Source organism: Capsicum annuum, chromosome 1 (genome assembly GCF_002878395.1).
Source record: "Capsicum annuum cultivar UCD-10X-F1 chromosome 1, UCD10Xv1.1, whole genome shotgun sequence".
Lineage (NCBI taxonomy): Eukaryota > Viridiplantae > Streptophyta > Magnoliopsida > Solanales > Solanaceae > Capsicum > Capsicum annuum.
This window is the reverse complement of record NC_061111.1, coordinates 227,349,465-227,370,562: the sequence shown is the minus strand read 5'-3', so window position 1 is coordinate 227,370,562 and position 21,098 is coordinate 227,349,465. Positions and strand designations below refer to the sequence as shown.

Here is a 21,098-nt window from a genome sequence, read left to right as displayed (position 1 = left end):
AATATATATGTCCTTACACTAAAATATATGTTTATGTTTTATTATATTAAAGTATAAAGAATTTTTGAAAAATGATCTAAACTTTTACACTTAGTTAAAAAAAAAATTAAAATGATTAAATATTACACGTGCGACGCACGTGCGATTAAAGTAATAATTATATAAATCATTATATGACTTATTTTAGATTACAGATTCTTTTTAAAAATTCTTTATTAAACTTCATGTGAAGTAAAACTAACAGATATAAATTGAGACAGAGAGATGTGAAAGCTATTCTCTTCAAGAAAGAGCCAGTTAAGTCATGAATCATAATTTCCCCAAAAGTGTCGATGGTATAAAACTTCTCATCGTGACACATGAAATCATCAACATGGCCACAGATGCAACTCAAGGAAGTCCAAGAAACATCGCTTGGCTTTACAAATGCCATCTTACAATTATCAGCATAGATAGCAAAAATAACACAATCTGATGAGCAGGGACTAGCATACAAGATAACTTTGTAAACAAGCGAGTCGTGAAAGCCCTTTCCTGTACAAACCAGATTCAAATTAGGGCATTTATGTAGCGGCAGGAGTGAAATTTGACCCTTGATAATGGATTCAACAAGTGCATCTCAAAATTGGCACCTAGAGTGACCAACCAACCATGAGAAGAACACCAACAACGTTTATCTAGAACATCCGGCAAATATATATCATAACTCTTACAGATGAAAGGACTATAAAATCTGCGCAAGCTTTCATGTTTCGTCTGAGGACGCATTAGTCAAGGAAGGATGAAGCATGAATAATTAATTGCCATTTTGTAGTATACTTATTTTCCATGATTTACAGACTGCACCAAACCGCATAGAGTCTTTAGCAAAACGCAGCCGACAAGAAATTAACCTCAAAAGTTCCACTGGCAATTTTGATCAATCTGCTGTTAACTGGAAAAACAAAGAAATAAAAATTACAGAAAGGAGAACTATCATTTTTAAGATCTCAATCAACTAATGAGATACTACACTCTTATTAAAATATCAGTGATATGTAAGATGATCAACTGTTCACCCTGATATACCAGTCTAGTTCCATTTCCTTATTAGAATGTTAAAACTATGGGTGTGCCGTTGTAGAGGAAAATGTTCTAGACAATTATCCTCGAAGACGTTTTACCTTGGAAGAATTTTTTTAAAAAAGAATCATTTTCAAGCATTTGGATAGATATAAAAAGTTGGTTACTTCCAATTTTATTGGATGTTCCTGAAGAGACAAGTAACATCCAGTAATCATACAAAATTGTAGGCTAAGTATTGTGTTTTGACGGTAATATTAAGTACCAAGGTTGATATTAATGAACTGGGTGATATGGAATCGGAATTTGGATACTGATAAAGGAAAACTGATTTTTTCCCTTATTTTTTAGAAACCGCTTTGTGTAACTTAAAGTAACTAATTTCCACCATACCCAAAAACATCCTTAAATTCATTGTCCTATTAAGCGGAAACCTTACCATTACAGTACTGAACCTCCAAAAGAGTTGGCAAGAATTTGCTCTGAGAATCTTAAAATTTTGAAATAAATAAGAAACTTAGACCCAAGATACAACATATTAGAGAGACAAATTTGACCATATAACTTCTAATTCTTTCACAAGTAGAGACAACCTTGAACTTCTCCTTAAGAAATACATACAGAAAAATTCATAAGCAATATAGAGGTTTGGGTGGCTAAACAAAATAGTAATTGATTTTGCACCAGAAATGATGTATATATGGGTCTACATGTAGATATATTCTCATTCTAAATCACTAACTCTAAATTCTAAACAAACATCAAGCCACACTCACGCCGAACATCTATTAGACGCCTAAGAAGAGGTTGTTATCACTTGCCCTGAAACAAAGCTCACCTCATGGCTCATATTATTGATCTTATGAGTGATGAGAATAAATGTTGATCTATGTGCAACAAAAGGAGCCTTTCTGCAGTAGTTTAATGCATACCTTTATTAGACGAATATGACAAGCATATTTCCATAAAGACATAATATATAAATATGATCCTAAACTTGACACCAAATCGTAACATTAACCTTAAACTTTGATAGTGCACAAGTAGGCCCTTTAACTATACAAAACATGAACAAATAGACACTCCAATTCTATGTGGTAAAATGCGTGTATACACTCAAAACCACGTACGTTGGAGTTAAAATTGAAGGGTTTTTTTGTTCATCTATTGTATAGTTAAATGACCTACTTGTGCACTGGCAAAGTTAAAGGTCATAGTTATAATGTATCTTTTTTATTAGGTGGCAGCATCTGAGTGAATGACTAATCCACATAGGTGCGAGTGAGGTACACGCGTGTAAGTTGCAAAATCAGAGTGTTTATTTGTTTAGGTTTTGTATAGTTCAAGGGCCTACTTATGCAATGTCAAAGTTTAAGGTCAATGTTATTATTTGGTGTCAAGTTTAGGATCATATTTATGTATTATGCCTTTCATAAACTCTTAAACAAAAAGGGCACAGAGGCATTGTCTTAGGTGATTTGGAGCACTCAGACAGACATGGGGATTTTGGGTACTATAGATGTATTATGTTTGAGGAGGCCAACCATGCTATTAGGGGGATAAGCAGGGGAAGAGCAACATAATCAGATGAGATTTTGGTAGAGTTCTAAAAGAGCTCAAAGAACATAGATATGAAGTGGTTAACTAAGTTATTTAATGTCATTTTTAAGAGGGCAAAAATTCCTGAAAAATAGAGGTGGAGTATAATGGTCCTGGTGTACAAGAACAAGGGTAATATCCAAAATTGTAACAACTACAGAGGGATCAAGTTTTTAAGCCACACTATGATAGTTTGAGAGAGGGTGATGGAAATGGGGTGAGGAGGGGTGCGTCCATTTTGAAAATAAGTTTGGCTTCATGTCAAGGTGATCCACTATAGAAGCTATCCATATTGTGAGGAGACTGGTGAAAAATACAGGGAAAAGAAGAGGGTCTTACATATGGTATTCATTGACCATGAAAAGGCCTACAACAAAGTCCAGAGAAAAGTTCTATGGAGATGTCTAGAGGCTAGAGGTGTACCAGTGGCTTACATTAGTGCGATAAAGGAAATGTCTAATAAAGCCAAGATTAGAGTTAGAAAGCTGGGAGGAGACTCAAAGCATTTCCCAATTGAGATGGGATTGTATCAAGAATCAGAACTTAGCCCATTTCTATTTGCCCCGGTAATAGATAAATTGACGCAGAATATCAAAGATGAGGTGTCACGTTATATGCTTTTTGTGGATGACATAGTATTGATTGATGAGACAGGAAATAGAGTTAATGTTAGGTTAGAAGTGTGGAGACAAACTCTGTAGTCTAAAGGGTTTAGGATGAGCAGGACCAAAACAACATATTTGGAGTGCAAATTCAGTAATATAATATATGAGGCAAGTGTGAAAGTGAGGCTTAACACTTAGCCTATCCCCAAGAGAGATAGTTTCAAGTATCTTAGCCCTTTATACAGTAAAGTGGAGACATCGATGATGATGTCACACATCGTATAGGTCGACATGGATGAAGTGGAGACATACCTCTTTAGACTTGTGTGATAAAAAGGTACCACCTAAACTTGAAGATAAGTTTCAGAGAGTGGTGTCAGACCGGCTTTGTTGTATGAAGCAAAGTGGACCACATGAGAAAAATGAGATTTGGTCATGTGAAGAGGAGATGCGCAAATGCTTCAATGAAGAGGTGTGAAAGATCAGATATGGTTGGTACAATGAGAGGTAGAGATAGGCCAAAAAAGTATTAAAAAGGTTATTAGACAACACATGACACAACTTCAACTAACCAATGACATGACCTCAGATAAGAAGGTATAGAGGTCGCCTATTAGGGTAAAACGTTAGTAGGTAGTGTAGTGTTGTATTGCTTCTCGATAAGTTTAGGCTTGGCGTTGCCTGTCATATTATTGGTTTTATTTTTGTCGTATCTTGCTTTTGATTTACATCGTTATATGTTATTCCTTGGGTTTCCATTATCGCATTATTCTATTTTGTTGTTATTGTTTCCTAATTAGTTGCTATATTTTCTTCACCATCATTTTTCTTTTCATGCCTACTATAATTTACTGCACTCGAGCCGAGGGTCCTTAACCTTCTCCAGACCTACTATGACATTTCACTGGGTATGTTATTGTTGTTGGATGATAGTAAAAATCTCAAGTACATGGATAACATAAATGAGTCTTTCTTCCACAACTTTCACACAAACATTTTATCAAACAACTTGGTGACAGTAACCAAAATAAATAAATAAATTACTTACTTGGGAAAAGCAGCAATTGCTTACAGCAGAAATCCTGCAAGATAACAACCAAAATTAATACATTTTCCCAGAGCTAATCAGATTTTCGAAATTCTTTTGTTTATGGATTTTGAAGGTGACTCAAAAAATTCCCTATTTTTAATAGGAAAAAAAATAAAAAAAGGAAAAATGAATTATATGATTAGGTGGATTTATGCAACTAAGTGTTGTTATCTATGCTTATTTTATTTAGTTTTGAGGACTTCTTCTATCTGTAAGAGTTAATTTTGATATGAATGAGCATCTAAAGTGTTAAGTTATGCGTTGATAGTGTTTAAGATGTGTTTAACGAGTTTAGAGCCAAAACATCAAGTTAAAGTTCAAACGAGAAAACTAGTACTCTTACCTTGAGCTATGTTCTATTCTAGTTCATCGTGTTGGATTCAATTGTCTTTTAAGCTCTAATTGAGTTGATTATTGTTATTATCATTGTTGGTTGTTCTTATATCCTTGTTTTAACTATTTTAATTATTCACAACCCTTAGGATAAATGCTTAATTCTATTGTGAGCCCGAAAGGAGGAACGATAGGATAGAACGCGGGATATAGGGAATAGGATTCTAATCTTTCAATTAATTAAAGTTATAATTTGTGTTTAGGATGGAAATATACCTAATACACCCTATTTGATTCATAAATGAGAGAAAATATAAAGGCGTTTAGCTTAGTACTTGCTTTTAAATCTGTCAATTGGGGCTGGACTGGCTTATTCCGGTCCATTTAGCCCGACCCCGTTTAGAGGGCCCAACTCGGTCTGACTCGGTCTGACTCGATCCGATGGGCCTCTGGGTTACTGGGCCACCGCCCCTGGGTTGGGCCATCTCTACTAACAGGCCCGGTAACTAAACCGGACCAGGCCCGCCGATTACCCGGCCCGGCTCGGCCCGATTATAAATTTTTTATTTTTTACTTTTGGCTTGTTGCAGGGCCAGGTGTTTCCAATGGTCAAATGGACCTTTGGACCAACAGCTATAATGTCGTTTGTGTCCAACGTCCATTTGGCCAAAGTTGGATCTTTTAAAAAAAAAATAATTGAAAAATTTTGCTACCCTATAATTTCAAATCATTTTTTACACAATCTTATTCTCTCAATCTCTCTCAAATATTCTAATTATCACCTAAAGTGCTCAATTTTATTTTTTAATTTTACGATTACAAATATCAAGTAGAAGTTTTCTAAAGTCCAACTTTCGAATACTTTCAAAATTTGGTATTGTCATTTCATCTCTTACTTTTAATTTTTAATTAGTGTATTAATTGTTGAATATTTTTTTTTTTTTGTGTATATTAAATATTTTTTAGTTTAATTTATAACATAGATAAATTAAGAAACTTGGGTAAAAGTGTCAAAAAAATTTATCCCGGAAGTGGTAGTGGTAGTAAAAAATAAATTGGTGGTAATTCCGGTAGAGATAGTTCAAGTACTAGATATACTAGTTAGTCAACCTTTTGAGGATGAAATTGGTGTAAGTGCTCACAATATGAATTATTTAGATGCTCAGAAAAATTATAGTATAGAAGAAGAGAATGAAGTAGACGCGGTTAATTTAGATGTAGATGATGAAAATATTGGTGAGACACCCGAAATCGAAAATGCTAATATTAGATCTGAATCGATTAATCTTCCTCCCCGTCCTCCCTGGCGTGCCCCTGCAAGATCTCGTAGAAGAACAAATATTGCATGGAATTTTTTTTTCTGAAATAGAAGGAGAAAGTAAGGTGCAATGCAATATTTGTGGAATTATATATGAGCATAAAATCCGAGGCAATAAAGATGATACAGGTTTGTTGATGAGAAATTTAAGAGATAGACACGCAAGAGAGTTAAGTATTGCACAAAGTGATGAGGTTGTTGGTGGGCCAGTAGAAATTAGATTGAACCCAACAACCGGTCAATTAGTTAAGAATTATAATAAAATGAAGGACCGAAAGGAAATAGCGAAAATGATAGTTATGGGTTGTTTGTTTTTCACTTTTGCTTCTTCGGAAGCTTTTATTCATTATATTCAAGCAATTTATAATCCTATGTTTACAGGTATTCCTAGAAGTACTTATCGGGCCGATATTTTTAGACTCCATGCACAATATATTTATTATTTATCTGAAATATTAAAAAAATATTTCATGTAGAATTGCTCTAACTTCTGATCTTGGTCGTGCTGTTAACAAAAATAATTATTTAACAATTACTTATCACTGGATAGATAGTAATTTTCTTATGCAAAAACGTATTCTAGCATTTTTATATGATGAAGATCGCAGACACACTGAAAGATTTATTTCTGAATCTATTTCTAAAGTAGAAAAATCTTATGGCATTTTAAGAAAAGTTTTATGTATAACTTTGGATAATGCATCTAACAACAAGGTTGTTGTTGAGTTGTTGAAAGTTGAACTTTCTCCGCCGTTACCCAAAATATTTCATGTTAAGTGTGCTTGACATATATATAATTTAATTGTAAGTTATGGTTTAAAAGTTTTTAAGCTTTATATTGAAAAGGTCCGGCTTGCTGTTGGTTTTAATCAAGGAAATAATCAAAAAGTTAGAGTGAGAGAATTTAAAATCAAATATGAACAAAATGGACTTAGACCGATATTTATGCCCGGAGAATGTGATACTAAATGGAATGCTACTTATACTTATTTAAGAACTTGTCTTGCTTATAAAGTTCTTATTAAAATGACTTTTAATCAATATTTCGGTTCTTTTCCTGAGTGTATGCTACATGATTCTGATTGAGCTGCAATTGATGATCTTGTTAAATTTTTAAATTTTTTTTATATAGTTACGGTTGAATTCTCTGGTGTTTATTATCCTACTGTTTGTAATATTTTAGCTTATTTAGCCGACATTTCCTGTTTGCTTAACGAATATAAGAATAAATAAGGGTACAAAAACGCTATTACCGCTATGATTGCTAAATTTAAAAAATATTTATTCGTTTCTCCCAATTTATTTGATTTGTAATATAATATGTATGAAATTTAATACTATGGCCGAATTTAATTTTATTATTTATAATGCTTTAGTAATACAGCCTGAAGAAGAACCTTCTTTGCTTATGGTTATGAGTGATGCAAATAGTTAGACGGAAGCATTATATAACCATTATGCCGATTTACTTGATGAAACCATACCGATAAATATCACTCCAACTGTCGTTCCTCAAGATACCGAGGAGTATCATCTTCTAAAAGGCAGGCACATAGTTGTTATCCTGATTACTTTTTTTGATTTAAATGTTTGGAACAGGGAGCAACATTCATTACACAAAACAAATTCTCAGGAAGAGTTAAGTATTTTCTTCCATAATCGATAGAGTATTGTAGAGCAAGGATCTGCGCATTGGATTGGTGGAATAATAATGAAAGACAATATCTGGTGCTTTCAAGATTAGCTAGAGATATATTGAAAGTTCCAATATCAACCGTTGCATTGAAGAACGCTTTTAGTCAGGGACGAGAACAACTTACAGACAGCAGACACTCATTGGTAAGCAATGCTATGAATGTTCTAGTTTGCCTTAGATATTGGATTAGTCTAATGCCCCAAAACTTGATCCCGAGACTTCACATGGTGCTCAAGACTACGAGTAGCCTTAAGCTAACCCCGTCTGCCTACTACTGAGCCTAAATCTCGTAACAAAGGAAATATGGACATAAAATTCATACTAAATGCGAAAACTGTCTGAAATAACTGAGAATAATGTCTAAAACATCAATAATAAACAACCTGAATCAAAACTAGCAGTCTGAGAAACCTCTACTACTAATACTAGAGAGTCACTAGGACAAACCCCCAGCTAACTAGAATTGTCTAAAAAGAATGCTAAATTATATAAACTGATAAGCTACAAAATCTAAATGAATAAGTCCCTGAACTATAAGGACTCACCAACTGTAGGATGTAGATGGAGATGCTCGAACTACTTATGTTGCTAATACTGAGCACTTGAACCTACATTATGAGATAATGTAGCACATAGACGTATATGTAGATCAGTACTTTGAGGATGTACTGAGTATATGGGGGGTGGAATGTATAAGTAAAACATCATCTCATTATCAGAATTTATAAAACCATGCATGATAAATATAAATGACTCACATAAGATGGAATATCTGAAAACTGAAATCTGAAATAATAAGAACCAAATCATACTTTATAAATCTTTCCAAATTAGTCCAACTTCGTACCTTTCCGGCATAAACCGTATATCTCAGAGAGGTCGTATTTCTTTGGGTTGGTAGTAATGGAATGCTTTCATTATCTAAAATAAAGAACATCTCCCACCAAAAGATAAGTCCAATAATGCCACTCACTGGTAAATAGCGCAATACTTCTTCGTGAATCTCCGCTATTTGAATATGGAACATCATAACAACGAATAGGAATGAAACGGCTATAGCTCCTATATAAACTACTGGGAAGATCATAGCGAAGAAGTCGAGACCTAACAAAAGAAGTAAACCTGAAGTGTTGCGAAAGACTGGGATGAGAAACAAAACGGAATGTACCGGATTTTTTGCACGTACAACCATCAAACCAGAGACCAAAGCAGGGCTCGACAAAACGGAAAGTATCATAGTACGTCGTCCTTCCCTGAAATGGAACTTTCATGCTGGAGCAAGAACTAGCATGAAAGTCGATCAATTACGACCAGCGCGGTTGTTCCTATTTCATTTTCTTCTTCCAAGCCCTTCTTAGAAAGCACTCACTGAGTTACTTACGGAATCTCAAATCTCTAATCAAAAAGAAAGAAGAGAAAAAACTGGGAGTTAGTGCCTGCTTGCTTACCAAGCGATCCTGGCTTTCCATTCCTCTCCCGTCCGATCCATTCCACTCGTCCGTCTAAGTATAGCAAAAAAAGCAAATATAGCAGCTTCAGGCACATATAACAAACATTTCTCACGTCACTTCGACGACGAGATCTCGTATCTATTTACCCAAATGGAATATTGAAATAGACGGAGTTTATTCCATTTTTTCGGAGATCATGTAAAAGTTGATCCAAAAAGCGGAGTTCTCTCCGGTCTTTTACTAACGGGGTTCCGCCCTCTTGGTCAAGTTCATGGCCTTTCTCATTAAAAAAGTACAGTAAGGCTTCTTGGGGGTTGGAATCGGCATTTTCTGCCAAGGCAGGATGATCAGTAAAAAGTCGTTGAAATTGACAATAGCAAGAGTGTCGCAGCTCCCGGATCTGGAGATCCCTATTCTCGAACTCGAGCAATCGGTTATATTCCCGTTGAGAGGGACAATTGTAGAGTTCCTTCTTTACTTCTGCCCAATACTCCCCCCTCTCTTTAGAGAGCAGAAAAGGGCTATTTGAATTTTCCAGTCTAAAAATCCGATTTCGGAGCGAAGATTCATAGCCTACATTGTGAGTCACGGGCCAAGGCTCCGACAGGACCTGGAGGTCGGATGAATCTTCCGAGGAGGAGGGGTTGGAAGGGCCCGGAAGAGGAAGTGATCCCCCGACACTCAAAACGCAAATCCCAGAGAGAAGGTGAGAACCCAAAATCCCTAAATGGGATAGCAAAGAGTTCTTTAGAAAAAAGAGAAATAAATAGAAAAAAAAGAAAATCAGAATCGAAAAAAATAGATTAATAAACCGATATTTTCCTTTTGAATGAAAACCAAAAGATCTCCAAATCAGGATCAAGCCCAGAATCACTAAAAGGAAGAGCATGATACACTTACCAGTTCTTAGAATTGGCATTACTCTAACAGAGAAATGCCCAAGAAAGATTGTTATAAGAGAGAGAGCGCTTTTAAAGAACAAATTGTTCATAATGTAATTGTTTCTAGGGAGAATGCCGCTGACGAAACCAAGTCCTAACTACATACGTATCCAGAAATGTAAACTTTGTAGTGTCAGTGCCATTACTAATTTTATCCAAATAGATTTAGTTTAGCCCGAGAAATTGTTCTTTGAGCTCTTCGTCCATAATAAAGGAATGCTCAACCACATCTTTGAAACGGAGTCCTTCCGGTAATTGCGGAGTTCCATTCGTATCTCTATACTCTTTCCAAAGCATCTCTAGTCTCGATTCGGTCTTTTGTTTCAGCTTTTCGAGAGCCAAGTCATGTATACTCTCCGCACTAGTACTTCGTTCGAAAAGTCGGCCTGCTTTAAAAGCCCCAAAAATAGCTCCCGAAAGAAGGAGTCCGACTGCCAGTGTAGTCACTTCAGAAAGAAAACGATCCATGTGAAATTCAAGTAATTCGGCTTCTTGCTCGAAAAATGCGAGCTTGTGTGAAAAAAAGGACTGGGTTAGTTGGTTGTTGACCAACGGAAAGCATGGGAGTTGTTGGGCGTAAAAGTGACTTTCTTCTTTATACGATATTTTTTGTTAGATGAAAAGAGGGCTCCGGTAACCAATTGACGTCGGAACTTTGTACTTCACTTCCGCTTCCTTCCTAGGTATATTCCTACCCTACCTATCAAAATGAAAAAGAAGTCCCGGCACGAAATCATTCTCAAAAGTGTATTTACAGGTACCAAGCGCCTATCCGTTCTAAAAAGGTTGGAATTAAAAACACATTTCGAAAGCCTAGGAAACCGCTTTCGTTACTTCACTTCTGCGCTTCCGTTCCCCACCCCTTATTAGTATAGTTACGAAAAGTATAGTTCCAAATCGGCTATTCGGTATATTGATAGTTCCAGGGAAAAGCGGATAAGACGCGGTATCGGGACTAGTGATGTACGAATTACGAAAGCGCTGTTTTCATCCCACTAGAAATATGACAATACAATAAGGACAACGGGGAAGGGAAAAGAAAGGAAAGCACTGACCTATATTCGCTGCTTTAGGGGTATAGTTCTAAAAAGCCTATTTAAATCCCTTCACTAAAGGTTTCACTCTATAATCTGATGAGTCACCACGGAAAGCGAATTCGAGAAAGGTGAAAATAGGACTTCTATTCCGATTGTTCAGCTATTCCGCGTTGAAAGAGGCGGTACCGTAGAGGGACTAATCGCTTGCCCGGGTTGAAGGGAGTCGAACCAATCTATCGTTCAAGGTAACAGGGTATTAAGAAAATCGGCATGGGGTTCCGTACCTTATACTGTTAAAAGCGACTAACAATTACATATAAGAAGAACACGTCTTTACTTCACGTCTTTTCGGTTAGATAATGGACGACGATAAGCCACCGCCCAGTAGTGCTCTCTGAGCTTGATTGCTCCGAGCCGGTAACCGGTAGGTCACAATCTGAATTTCTGACTGAAAAGCGGAAAGTAATAAGTTCAACGGGTAAGAGAATGCGTTTAACCGATTGAAAGCGTGATAAGCGTCACTAACGGTATAGCGAATAGGGCGTTTAACTGTAACTCACCGGTAGGACAGATAACGTTTGTGGTTTGAGTTCGCTTATAGAAGTGGAAATCCGACCTATATTTATTTCCAACTAAAGGTAAAGGCGCTTTTCGCTTCACCGGAATCCGACGTCAATTGGTTACCGGTTGGTAGTTCCTCATCGTGCATTGACTGACTCCTCATGGGGTTGAAAACAGCGCTCTGAAACCGGTGGGAAACAACAATGAATGTTCCTACGTACCACATTAATTCAATCACATAGTTAGTTGGACAAATGAACAGGGGAATGCTACCTGATGGCACCAGTTCCTTCTTTCGCTTTACTTCGCTCAGTTTCATACTTTGGGTTGGAGCCGCCTCGGGATTGACTCGATGGCTATTGCGCTTTTTCCGACAGCAGCTAACTCGCTGGCACGCTTAACACCCTTGCGCCTGGTCTTATTGCCTTTGGCTTGAGCCGAGTGTGGCTAGTAGCGTTGGACTGAGACTTTTCAAATGGAAACTTATTTATTTAAAATAAAGAGCGGTTATTGCCAACAGCGCTTATTCACCATCAACAACTTCTATATGATATTCTATATGATAGAAGCCCTGAGGATTAAATAGAATACTAATATAATAGTAGTATGCCCATAATCTTAGTAGGAGGGGTTAGGCATATCGCTGCCATTAGCACATTAACATGTGAATTCGTAGAGCGGATCTTTCCGGGTTCAGGACTTTTGTATGCTGGGGGAATGCCCCCAAGCCACTATTCTTTTAGTTAGCCTTACTTCCTTGACTCTAACCAATCCCAACTGTCGAATGAAAGAACCCCTGCATCTACCAGGAAAGAGGCAAGATCTGATTTGATAACAACTCTGTGCATAACAGCTGATTTGTCAACTGACCTAGTAGCTTGCAAGATCCTACTCAACAGAAGCCGACGAAAAAAAGGAGAATCGGACATGGAATGGAAGGGGTACTTGACTAAGGAACGATTCTGAGGACAAGAGCTTTGGTATGAGGAATTAGCAATGCAGCTAAGTCATTTCTTAGGTTAGAAATAATCCTTTAGGGAACGGGCTGAGGGGGGGGGGGCGCCTGGGTTCCAACCAGGAATCAGAGCGAGAAAGGAATAAATCCCCTTTCCACTCTGATCAGAGATTCTATTGGGATATTAGGATTTCTCCATCACCCCCAATAGTGCTCCATTCGACATCAATAGGAAGATCTAACCACTTAATAACTATTAAGCAAGACTAATTCTGTGCTCAGAAAATCCTACGGGTAAGGGGAGGAATACCCCAAACCCTTGGGGTTGTAGTTACCTACAACTCCTAATGATGTCCTTATGGCTTGCTCCTGAAAAGAATAATCAAGCAACCTTCTTCTTTGTTACAGAACAGACATTCCATTCTTTGCTTTCCCAGCACTGACCTCTCTGGTCGAATGTTAGAGTCGGCTCTACTTCAACTAGTAGTCTTTAAGTCGGAAATCGCTTTCACATCTCATATGACATCTGTACCAACAGACTTCTTCGGACACCAGTAAGGTAAGTAGCTACTCCAGCCGATCTAACTCCAGAGGATCCAGCTTATTTGTTGGATAGGTTAGCCCCTTCTCCTTCAGGAGATGCAGCAAGACTACGTTCTCATCTGAGTTCTCTTCCTCAATCCACTCTAAGAAAAAGGCAAGTACAGCTACTCTACTTTAGAGTAGATCCAGCTTCCCTCCGGGTCTCAATTAGGGTATGTGGTCCTATCCTAAAAGAAAGATCCTATCTTGCCTCCCTGAAATAAAGGGTTTTAACTACCTCTGAAGAGGCCTCCCCTTCCGTACCTACTCCGCAAGGTCTCGCTCCTTTCACTTCCTCTTCAACAAGATATGACCCTTTTAGTGGCTATAGTGGCGTACTTAGGTAATGAAATTCTCGACCAACCCTATCCCCTAACCCTCGGAGTGAAAAAGGCGCATCTCCCTCGGAGTCTCCGTCCGCTTCTTCTCCTTCTGGAGCCTCCCTCATCGGCCATGCATCGGACGAGACCAATTCCGATAAGGAGGTTTTTTATTCTCCCCAGTCCCCATCTACTTCCACCTCGACTCCCGGAAACCAATCCATTGAGAGTTCTCCCAACGAGCAGAAAGAGAAATTGGAGTTTCTATCTGAAAACCAGCGGAAGCATTGGACGGGGGAAATCCTTCGAGCATTCAAGGAAGGCTTAGAGACAGTTGATCCACGAGGCAATATTGGCAAGATTCCCGACAGACAAATGGTGGAAGCTTTCAACAACGATTCTTCCCTTAGCCGATTATTACTCTATCCTTCTCGTTGTCTTATCGTAAACTCCTATCCCTCCTGCTTTCTTTAAGGCTCTTTTCTTTTAAAGTAAAGACAGGAATGAGTGAATCGAGTTGATCGAGCCCATCTATTGGTAAAGGATTCGATAGCCTAGGAAAGATCGATGGAAAGCTCTTTACGAGACCTCTTAAAGCAAGGTAAACTAATACCCCGAGAGCACAGCCCAAGCGTGAAGCTTTCCTTCTCACAATAGTACGGTTTTCTCCTATTTGTCTAGCTCTTTCGATGGGTCGCTATAGCATTTTAGACCTTCCCCCTTTATTGGCTTACCCCGCCGCTTAAGGTAAGGAATTGTGGGGGAATCAATGGTTACGATTTTGTATTACAACCTAGCCCCCTTCGCTTGCTTGATTGAGGGATACGAATGAATAATATTACGTCAGTCGATAGCAACAGAATATCCTTCTCACTTGAGGGTGGGGACTGAAATGGTAAGGACGATCGATATTTCTTTCGGGGGAACAGAGAATCCAAAGCGGAAAGGTGGCAGTCGACCACTAATAGAGCGTTCGATCCCTTTCTGATTCCCCTCAAACCTAGCTCGCTTCATCGGTTGAGAAAGTATGAGAGGGCGTCCTTCAAGCCCTTTGCTTTGTTTGTAACAAGACTTTCATCTCTTCTTTAAAGCCTTTTCAATTGGCTCTTTCTTCCCTTCTGGTTTTTAAAAAGGCTGGCTACTGGCCTTATTCGTCTTTGGCTAAGGAAAAAGAAACCTCACTATTACCGACACTGGTATAGACTATAGACACATTTTGGTGTCCTTCTCGCCTGGTGGCCACAACCCTTTCCTATCAGCTTAGGTTTTATATAGTATAGCGGATGGGTTAGTAGTTAATTGCTATCCCCTTTTTACCTGTATTTGGAGTCGTGTCGTTGTTGTCTGTGCGGGCTGGTGTTCTTTCCGATCTTGCGATGAGCTTTAGCCGTTCTTTGTTGCTTTAAGCAGTAACATGTTCCGTTGCAGAAGAAGCAGTTACGAAGCAGCCGTTCTTTGTTGGAATCTCTCGTACGAGATGTCCGGTGTTATGAGGAATGTTGGGACTTCACTTTACCTTTGGAAGGAACTACTATTATATCGACCTGCGGTTTGTCTAGTTCCTGATCGTTTAAGTAAGTTTTCAATGGTCTGATGCTGTTATAATCCGTCAGCCTCGCTACCTTTAATGCTGTGCGATTGAATGTTGAAGTAGTGCCGTCTTAAGTGTTGGGCTTGGTTGGAGTTGGTTTACCGGACCGAAGAGTGGCAAGCAATATTATTACAATACCGAAAAGAACTTGTCGCGGGAGCAGCCAAAAAAGAAGAGACTCCTTCAACAACAAAGAAAGAAATTGCGTAAGTAAAGAGAAAGATAGCCAGTCCTCTTGGGCGGCCGAGAGTGTTATGTAAAAAGGACCAAGGAGGATCCTATCCGTCAGGAGAAGGAGGAGGAGTAGGAGCTAGCCTTAGGTAGGGGCGGAATCGAATGATTAGGAGATAAACAATGAGACAAAGGAGAGCACTTAGACAATTCACTTTGAGTACAGGGAAGTCTGCTGGTAGGAATTCCTCAGGGCGTATTACGGTTTTTCACCGAGGGGGTGGATCGAAGCGATTGCAGCGAAGAATTGATCTGAAACGAAAGACTGAGTCTATAGGCGTTGTAGAAAGGATAGAACGTGCGCCTAATCGCTCTTCTCGGATCGCTCCGGTACGATGGTTCCCCCGGGGGGGGTCCGCCAATGCAACACGATAGAAGAGTTCGCTCCGCCGCGTAAGATCCTCGAATCAAAATCAACCACGACGTATATCTTTGGGAGAAAATACTTTAAGGTATTCGCTCTTCTCCTTGTACTCCTTTTTCATTGGTACTCGGGGGGGGAGATTCTCGAAGGATTCGTTGCCGCGTGCGACGGGAGGAGGGAGCCCTCCTTTGACCCTATTTACCCTCCCCAAAGAGATGGGCAGCCAGCCATTCCCCAGCCGGAGGTTCAGCCGGTTCCGCGCGCCATCCTGGTTCCGGAATTAGAGCACCCTCTTCTTTCAGATAGGCAAAGGAGAGCAGAGCTTCAGACCCGGCTAGCGTTCTTCTTTCAAGAGAGGAACGAGGCCAGGCACCTCCCAATCTATCTTGGGATACTGGACAAGCAGTTCCGGGTCGAAAAGAGGGTCGAGGCTGCATTGGTGCAGGATGGGTTTTCCCCCCAGATGCTTTCGCGTCGGAAGTGGGAAATCCGCAGCATCTTATTCAGTCACCCTACTCGGGTGGGAACTGCTATCGCCGAAAATACCTTAAATAGGTATTTGGCCCAGATGGAACGGGAGGGCACGCGACAGAGTCTACCCTATCTAAGGGTGATTCGCGCAAGCCGGTTTTGGGTCTGAATGGGTTCGGCTGGCTGATAGACCCCTATTGTATTGGAATTAGGCGCCCATCTTTTTACTGTTGTCAATGAATCTCTTCCATGTTCGATTCTACTCTATGTTAGAACATTTCTGTGAATGCTATTCTGATCTAAGTGGTCTTATTCTTTGTCCCGTGCTAGGAAGCATTACTCCTCTTTTCATTCCAAATTCAAGAATACGACCGATACGATTAATTGGTCTGTGCGCCTCTCTTATTACTTTTTTGTATCCCCCTGTTCTTCGGATACAATTCGATCCTTCTACGGCCAAATCTCAATTTGTGGAAAGCCTTCGATGGCTTCCTTATGAAAACATCAATTTTTATTTGGGTATAGACGGTATCTCTTTATTCTTCGTGATATTGACCACATTTCTGATCCCTATTTGCATTTTAGTGGGTTGGTCTGGTATGAGAAGTTATGGGAAAGAGTATATTACAGCATTTCTAATTCGTGAATTTATAATGATCGCCGTGTTCTGCATGCTGGATCTTCTACTATTCTATGTTCTTCCTGAAAGTGTGCTAATCCCTATGTTGTGCGGAGCTGAGTATCTTCTATTCGCTGGGATAAAGCCTTTCCTCTGCAGGGGCCTTGTGCAGTAAACCCCCTACGGGCGGTCGTCCGTCGTCCTAAAGTAGTCCCCGCGAAGCTTTCGGGAAGAGGGGTAGTCTTGTGTGTAAGCATAGCATTTCTGGTCGAACCCGCCCAACCCAACTAAGAAGAACCGAACCTGACAGACACATCTTTTTCTTTTTGGGAGGGTACTCCGAGTAGTGGGTACCTCGTAGGACCTCGACCCGCCTACTCGGGTCTTGTATGGATATGCAGGAAGGGGTGCTCCTAGGTGTGTGTAGGGGTTGTGTTTGTTCGCGAGAAAGGATTCCTCGTCAAGTAAGTTTGGGGGGTGTGGACACACTTGCGCGAATTCGGGTAACGGCTACAAGGGAGAAAGAGAAAGGAAACTGTACCCGACCAGGGATGGACGTAAACTCGTAAGCTACCGAAGGTAGGGATAATCGTCCAGGTCTTATTGTGAAAGAAAAAAGCCGCCCCGCCACAGCAGACGGGTTGCTTCCTCTGTCGTCGCTGGGGAGCTCTTGGCGAGGAGACCTTAGGATAAGTTGCTAAAACAAAGGGGATGGGAGGATCGACCCGTTCAGATAATTCCGAAGAAAGACTGTTGGCAGCAGGTAGAGAGATTTTTTTTTCCTCTTCAAAACACAAGGAAATGCGGGCAGGGTAGAGCTCGGCAGAGGGTTCGAGAATAGGGTAGGGTCCTGTCCTTAAGATTCAGATAAGAAAAGAGTTCCAAACCTTTATGCTCCGTACAAGTGCTGCATACAAGTTCCGGCCAGGATGATTGAGAAAGATTCAACCAATTTGAACCGCTCACATCACAATAGTAGTAGCGTAAAGGCCGTAAGTCGGGGGGCGGCCATAACATAAGGCTATTACTTTCACACCTCTCTCTCTCTCTGAGAGAGTGATCCGCTGCGTGAGCAACCCGACTGTGCCTTACATGTGCTCTACAGGCCGCACGTAATCTTTCTTCCCAACGAGCCCTTTTTTTTATTTGGAAGACGGGCATTGCGTTCGGTTCGAAAGGCATGGTTTTCAGTATGTCTCCAGATAGGGCCCCCACTAGTCCGGCTAGCTAGTGAGCGGTTCTTTCGGGCGGGAAGCAGGCCGGACCCTACGGGCGGGCATCTCCCGCAACGCAAGCACCATTGTTCGACACCACCCGAGAAGCAAAAGATTCGTCAGTCCAGGCTGAAAATACATGCATAGATAGTGGTTTAATGCCAAGGCCGACGACGGAAGCTCGGGACGGAGCCGTATGAGGCGGAAGTCTCACGTACGGTTCTCTGAGAAGGGAGTGGCTACCTACTGGAGCTTCGACCAAGCACCACCGGTCAATTCCGCTTTGGGGCCACCCCTGACTCTACCATTATTATAGGGGTATGGGGTTCGAGACAAAGAAAGATCAAGGCAGCATATCAGTTGTTCCTTTATACTTTACTTGGATCTGTTTTTATGCTATTAGCTATTCTGTTGATTCTTCTCCAAACAGGAACAACCGATTTACAAATCTCATTAACCACAGAATTTAGTGAGCGGCGCCAAATCTTTCTATGGATTGCTTCTTTCGCCTCTTTCGCCGTCAAAGTGCCTATGGTACCAGTTCATATTTGGTTACCCGAAGCTCATGTAGAGGCACCTACGGCAGGATCCGTCATCTTGGCAGGAATTGCTTTAAAATTGGGAACCTACGGGTTTTTAAGATTTTCAATACCCATGTTTCCCGAAGCGACACTTTGTTCCACTCCTTTCATTTATACTTTAAGCGCGATTGCTATAATATATACTTCCTCGACCACTTTAAGGCAGATCGATCTTAAGAAGATCATTGCTTACTCCTCAGTAGCTCATATGAATCTGGTGACTATTGGTATGTTTAGTCGGGCGGCGGCCGTTAGGTCACCTATTTTGAGTTATGGACACACAAGGCCAAAACATGTGTGCCGGGCGCGCGACCCATCAACCTACTAGCAATGGGGGAGAAAGCATAGCACGTCGCAATAAAAGCTTGATTCGAGGCGTCAGCAAAACACTGCCGTCTGTTCCAAAAACAAAAGCCCCTTAGCGCCCCGGGACGGGAGTGGGGGACGGCCCTACGCGCAGGCAACAGCAGCACCAGCTCTACGAAGTCAGAATCGAATCTTTCTGTTGGCTTTCCCAATTCATTCGTGAATAATAATTCAAGGGCGTGAAGCGAGTACTTCTAGCTGCTTCGCCTGCTTCTTATTATGGCGGCTATGTTTTCGTGGCGAAAATGAACGAAAAGCGAGATGAGCATGCTATTTTCAAATCGATTGATAGATAGCCTAATCTGTTCTGATAGATCGAAAGAGATAGAGAGGGAATCTCTCAAGAATAAGGGGAAATCTCCTATTTCTATCTATTGATGAGACAACTATCTATTCTTGATCCATCAGAAAGAAATCGATATGTATCTGATGGAGTCTACATCGTACGTAGAGCGCCCAAGCGCTTTTTAGGCCAGCTCAGTTCTCTTATCCATCGGTCCAATGCACTGGGCTCATCTCATGGAGGGAAAAGCAAAAATGTAGTTGTCTTGTTCGCCGCCTCGACGCATTCCCTTCTCTCCCCGGTATTGTCCCACACAGAAAGAAAGAGCGTAGAGCCCCGGCCCGACCTGTAGGTCCGCTAACGTAAAGCGAGGAGTTGAGCCTGAACTGGCGAACCGAAGTCACTTTCGGAACCATACTTCCTACAGCTAACATGTGTCCAGTCCAGCGGGAACGCGCAGCGCAAACGAACCTGAGCTGCTATACCGAATCCCCCGCTGGCCATCGGGGACCGAGTGGTAAGGCCATGATCCGCAGGGGAACAGATCACTCATTCTTCCATTGGGGACAGGTGCACGAACGACAACTCCAAACGTCACACATCCGCCGCCTACCTACCGTTTAGGTGGCACCAGCGAGATCCAGCTAAGGTAAGGAAGTGTCGCGGCTGCTCCGCTCCGCTGCGCTGCGGTCTCATGAACTGAACTTCGTTGCCTTCCCGCGCGCGAAGCGAATGGGCGCTGTGCCGTGGGTCAGTTTCGGGGTGGGGAGCGAAGAGAGACCAGAAGAATGATTCATTTGGATCGACGAGCTTTTTCAGCCCAAAAACTCAGAATCAATGGAATGTCTGTCTATCCATGAACATCTATTCTATCTGTATATCTAGGGGATCTCTCTATACATATAGATTTTTTTTATGGAATGATATGATCGGCTAGCCGTAGCCGCATATCAGCTACGCTCAATGCGGGATTTCTGTTGGATCAGATCTTTTGGGAAGCTTTTGGACCTAGCGAAAAGGGCTCTAAGCCTTCACGCAAGCAAGCGCGAGAGAAGCGGAGCACGAAGCTACCGCTTCCCCCGACCGACTAAAATACAACAGTCGCGACCTACTTTGATTCAAAAGAAAGGCGAAGGGTTTGGCAACAAGCAAACGGCTTTCTATCATAGTAGCAAGGGTTCCAAACCTTAACTACTTAAGTACCAAAGGCTACTTTTGGTTGGTTTCATAATGGGGCTGTTCACTACAAGCTATCAGCGCTCAGCGCTGTCTTAGATTGAACGTTGACTTATCTTATTGCCGTTCAATCTCTAAGGCGGGTTTCCGCTGAGAACGGAATAGTGTTCGTGTCCAAAGGTGAACAAAGCCCTAGCTTCTAGAGTTCGCTGCTTTTCCCAGGCCGGAGAAGGGCTTATACTGCTCGCCTTTGTTTGATATGTTCATTCAGTACCAATACAAACGAAAACTACACCAAAGTAGAAGGGCCAGTATAGAAGCTAGAAGTAGCTAGCCTATAGTAGTCGGCCTAACCAAAGCCTCACAACAACATAAAATTAGCCTTATGAATTGAATCTTAAGTAGGGGGCTTAGCCCGCCCGCCTATCAATCAAAGAGGCTGAGAGTAAGCGTAAGCTCACCCGGAAGCTCGAAGAGCTTCCCTTCATTCGCTTCGCGGGAGCCGCACAGCACATAGCTGGAAGTTAGAGGGCCCATACTACCTGCCTAACCCTTCGCTCCGAGGGACCGTAGATCGGAAAGCGCCTTCTAAACCACCCCATTCATCCAAAAGAGAAGGGAAGGGGCCTATGTATTTGCATGACCCCTGCAG

General features: G+C 41.0%; 1 protein-coding gene across 2 annotated transcripts in view; it reads left to right on the top strand.

Annotated features, from left to right (window-relative positions):
• Nucleotides 1-16,389: 16,389 nt before the first annotated feature.
• Nucleotides 16,390-21,098, top strand: part of LOC124897057 (NADH-ubiquinone oxidoreductase chain 4) — a 9,066-nt gene continuing 4,357 nt past the window's right edge. For both annotated transcript variants that reach the window (XR_007053553.1, XM_047409320.1), the window contains exons 1-2: nt 16,390-16,934; nt 18,346-18,860. Coding sequence is in view for 1 of the 2 variants with exons in the window: in XM_047409320.1 (XP_047265276.1) it covers nt 16,444-16,934; nt 18,346-18,860 (1,006 nt within the window). In the remaining variant the exon portion in view is untranslated. The remainder of the gene's footprint in view (nt 16,935-18,345; nt 18,861-21,098) is intronic.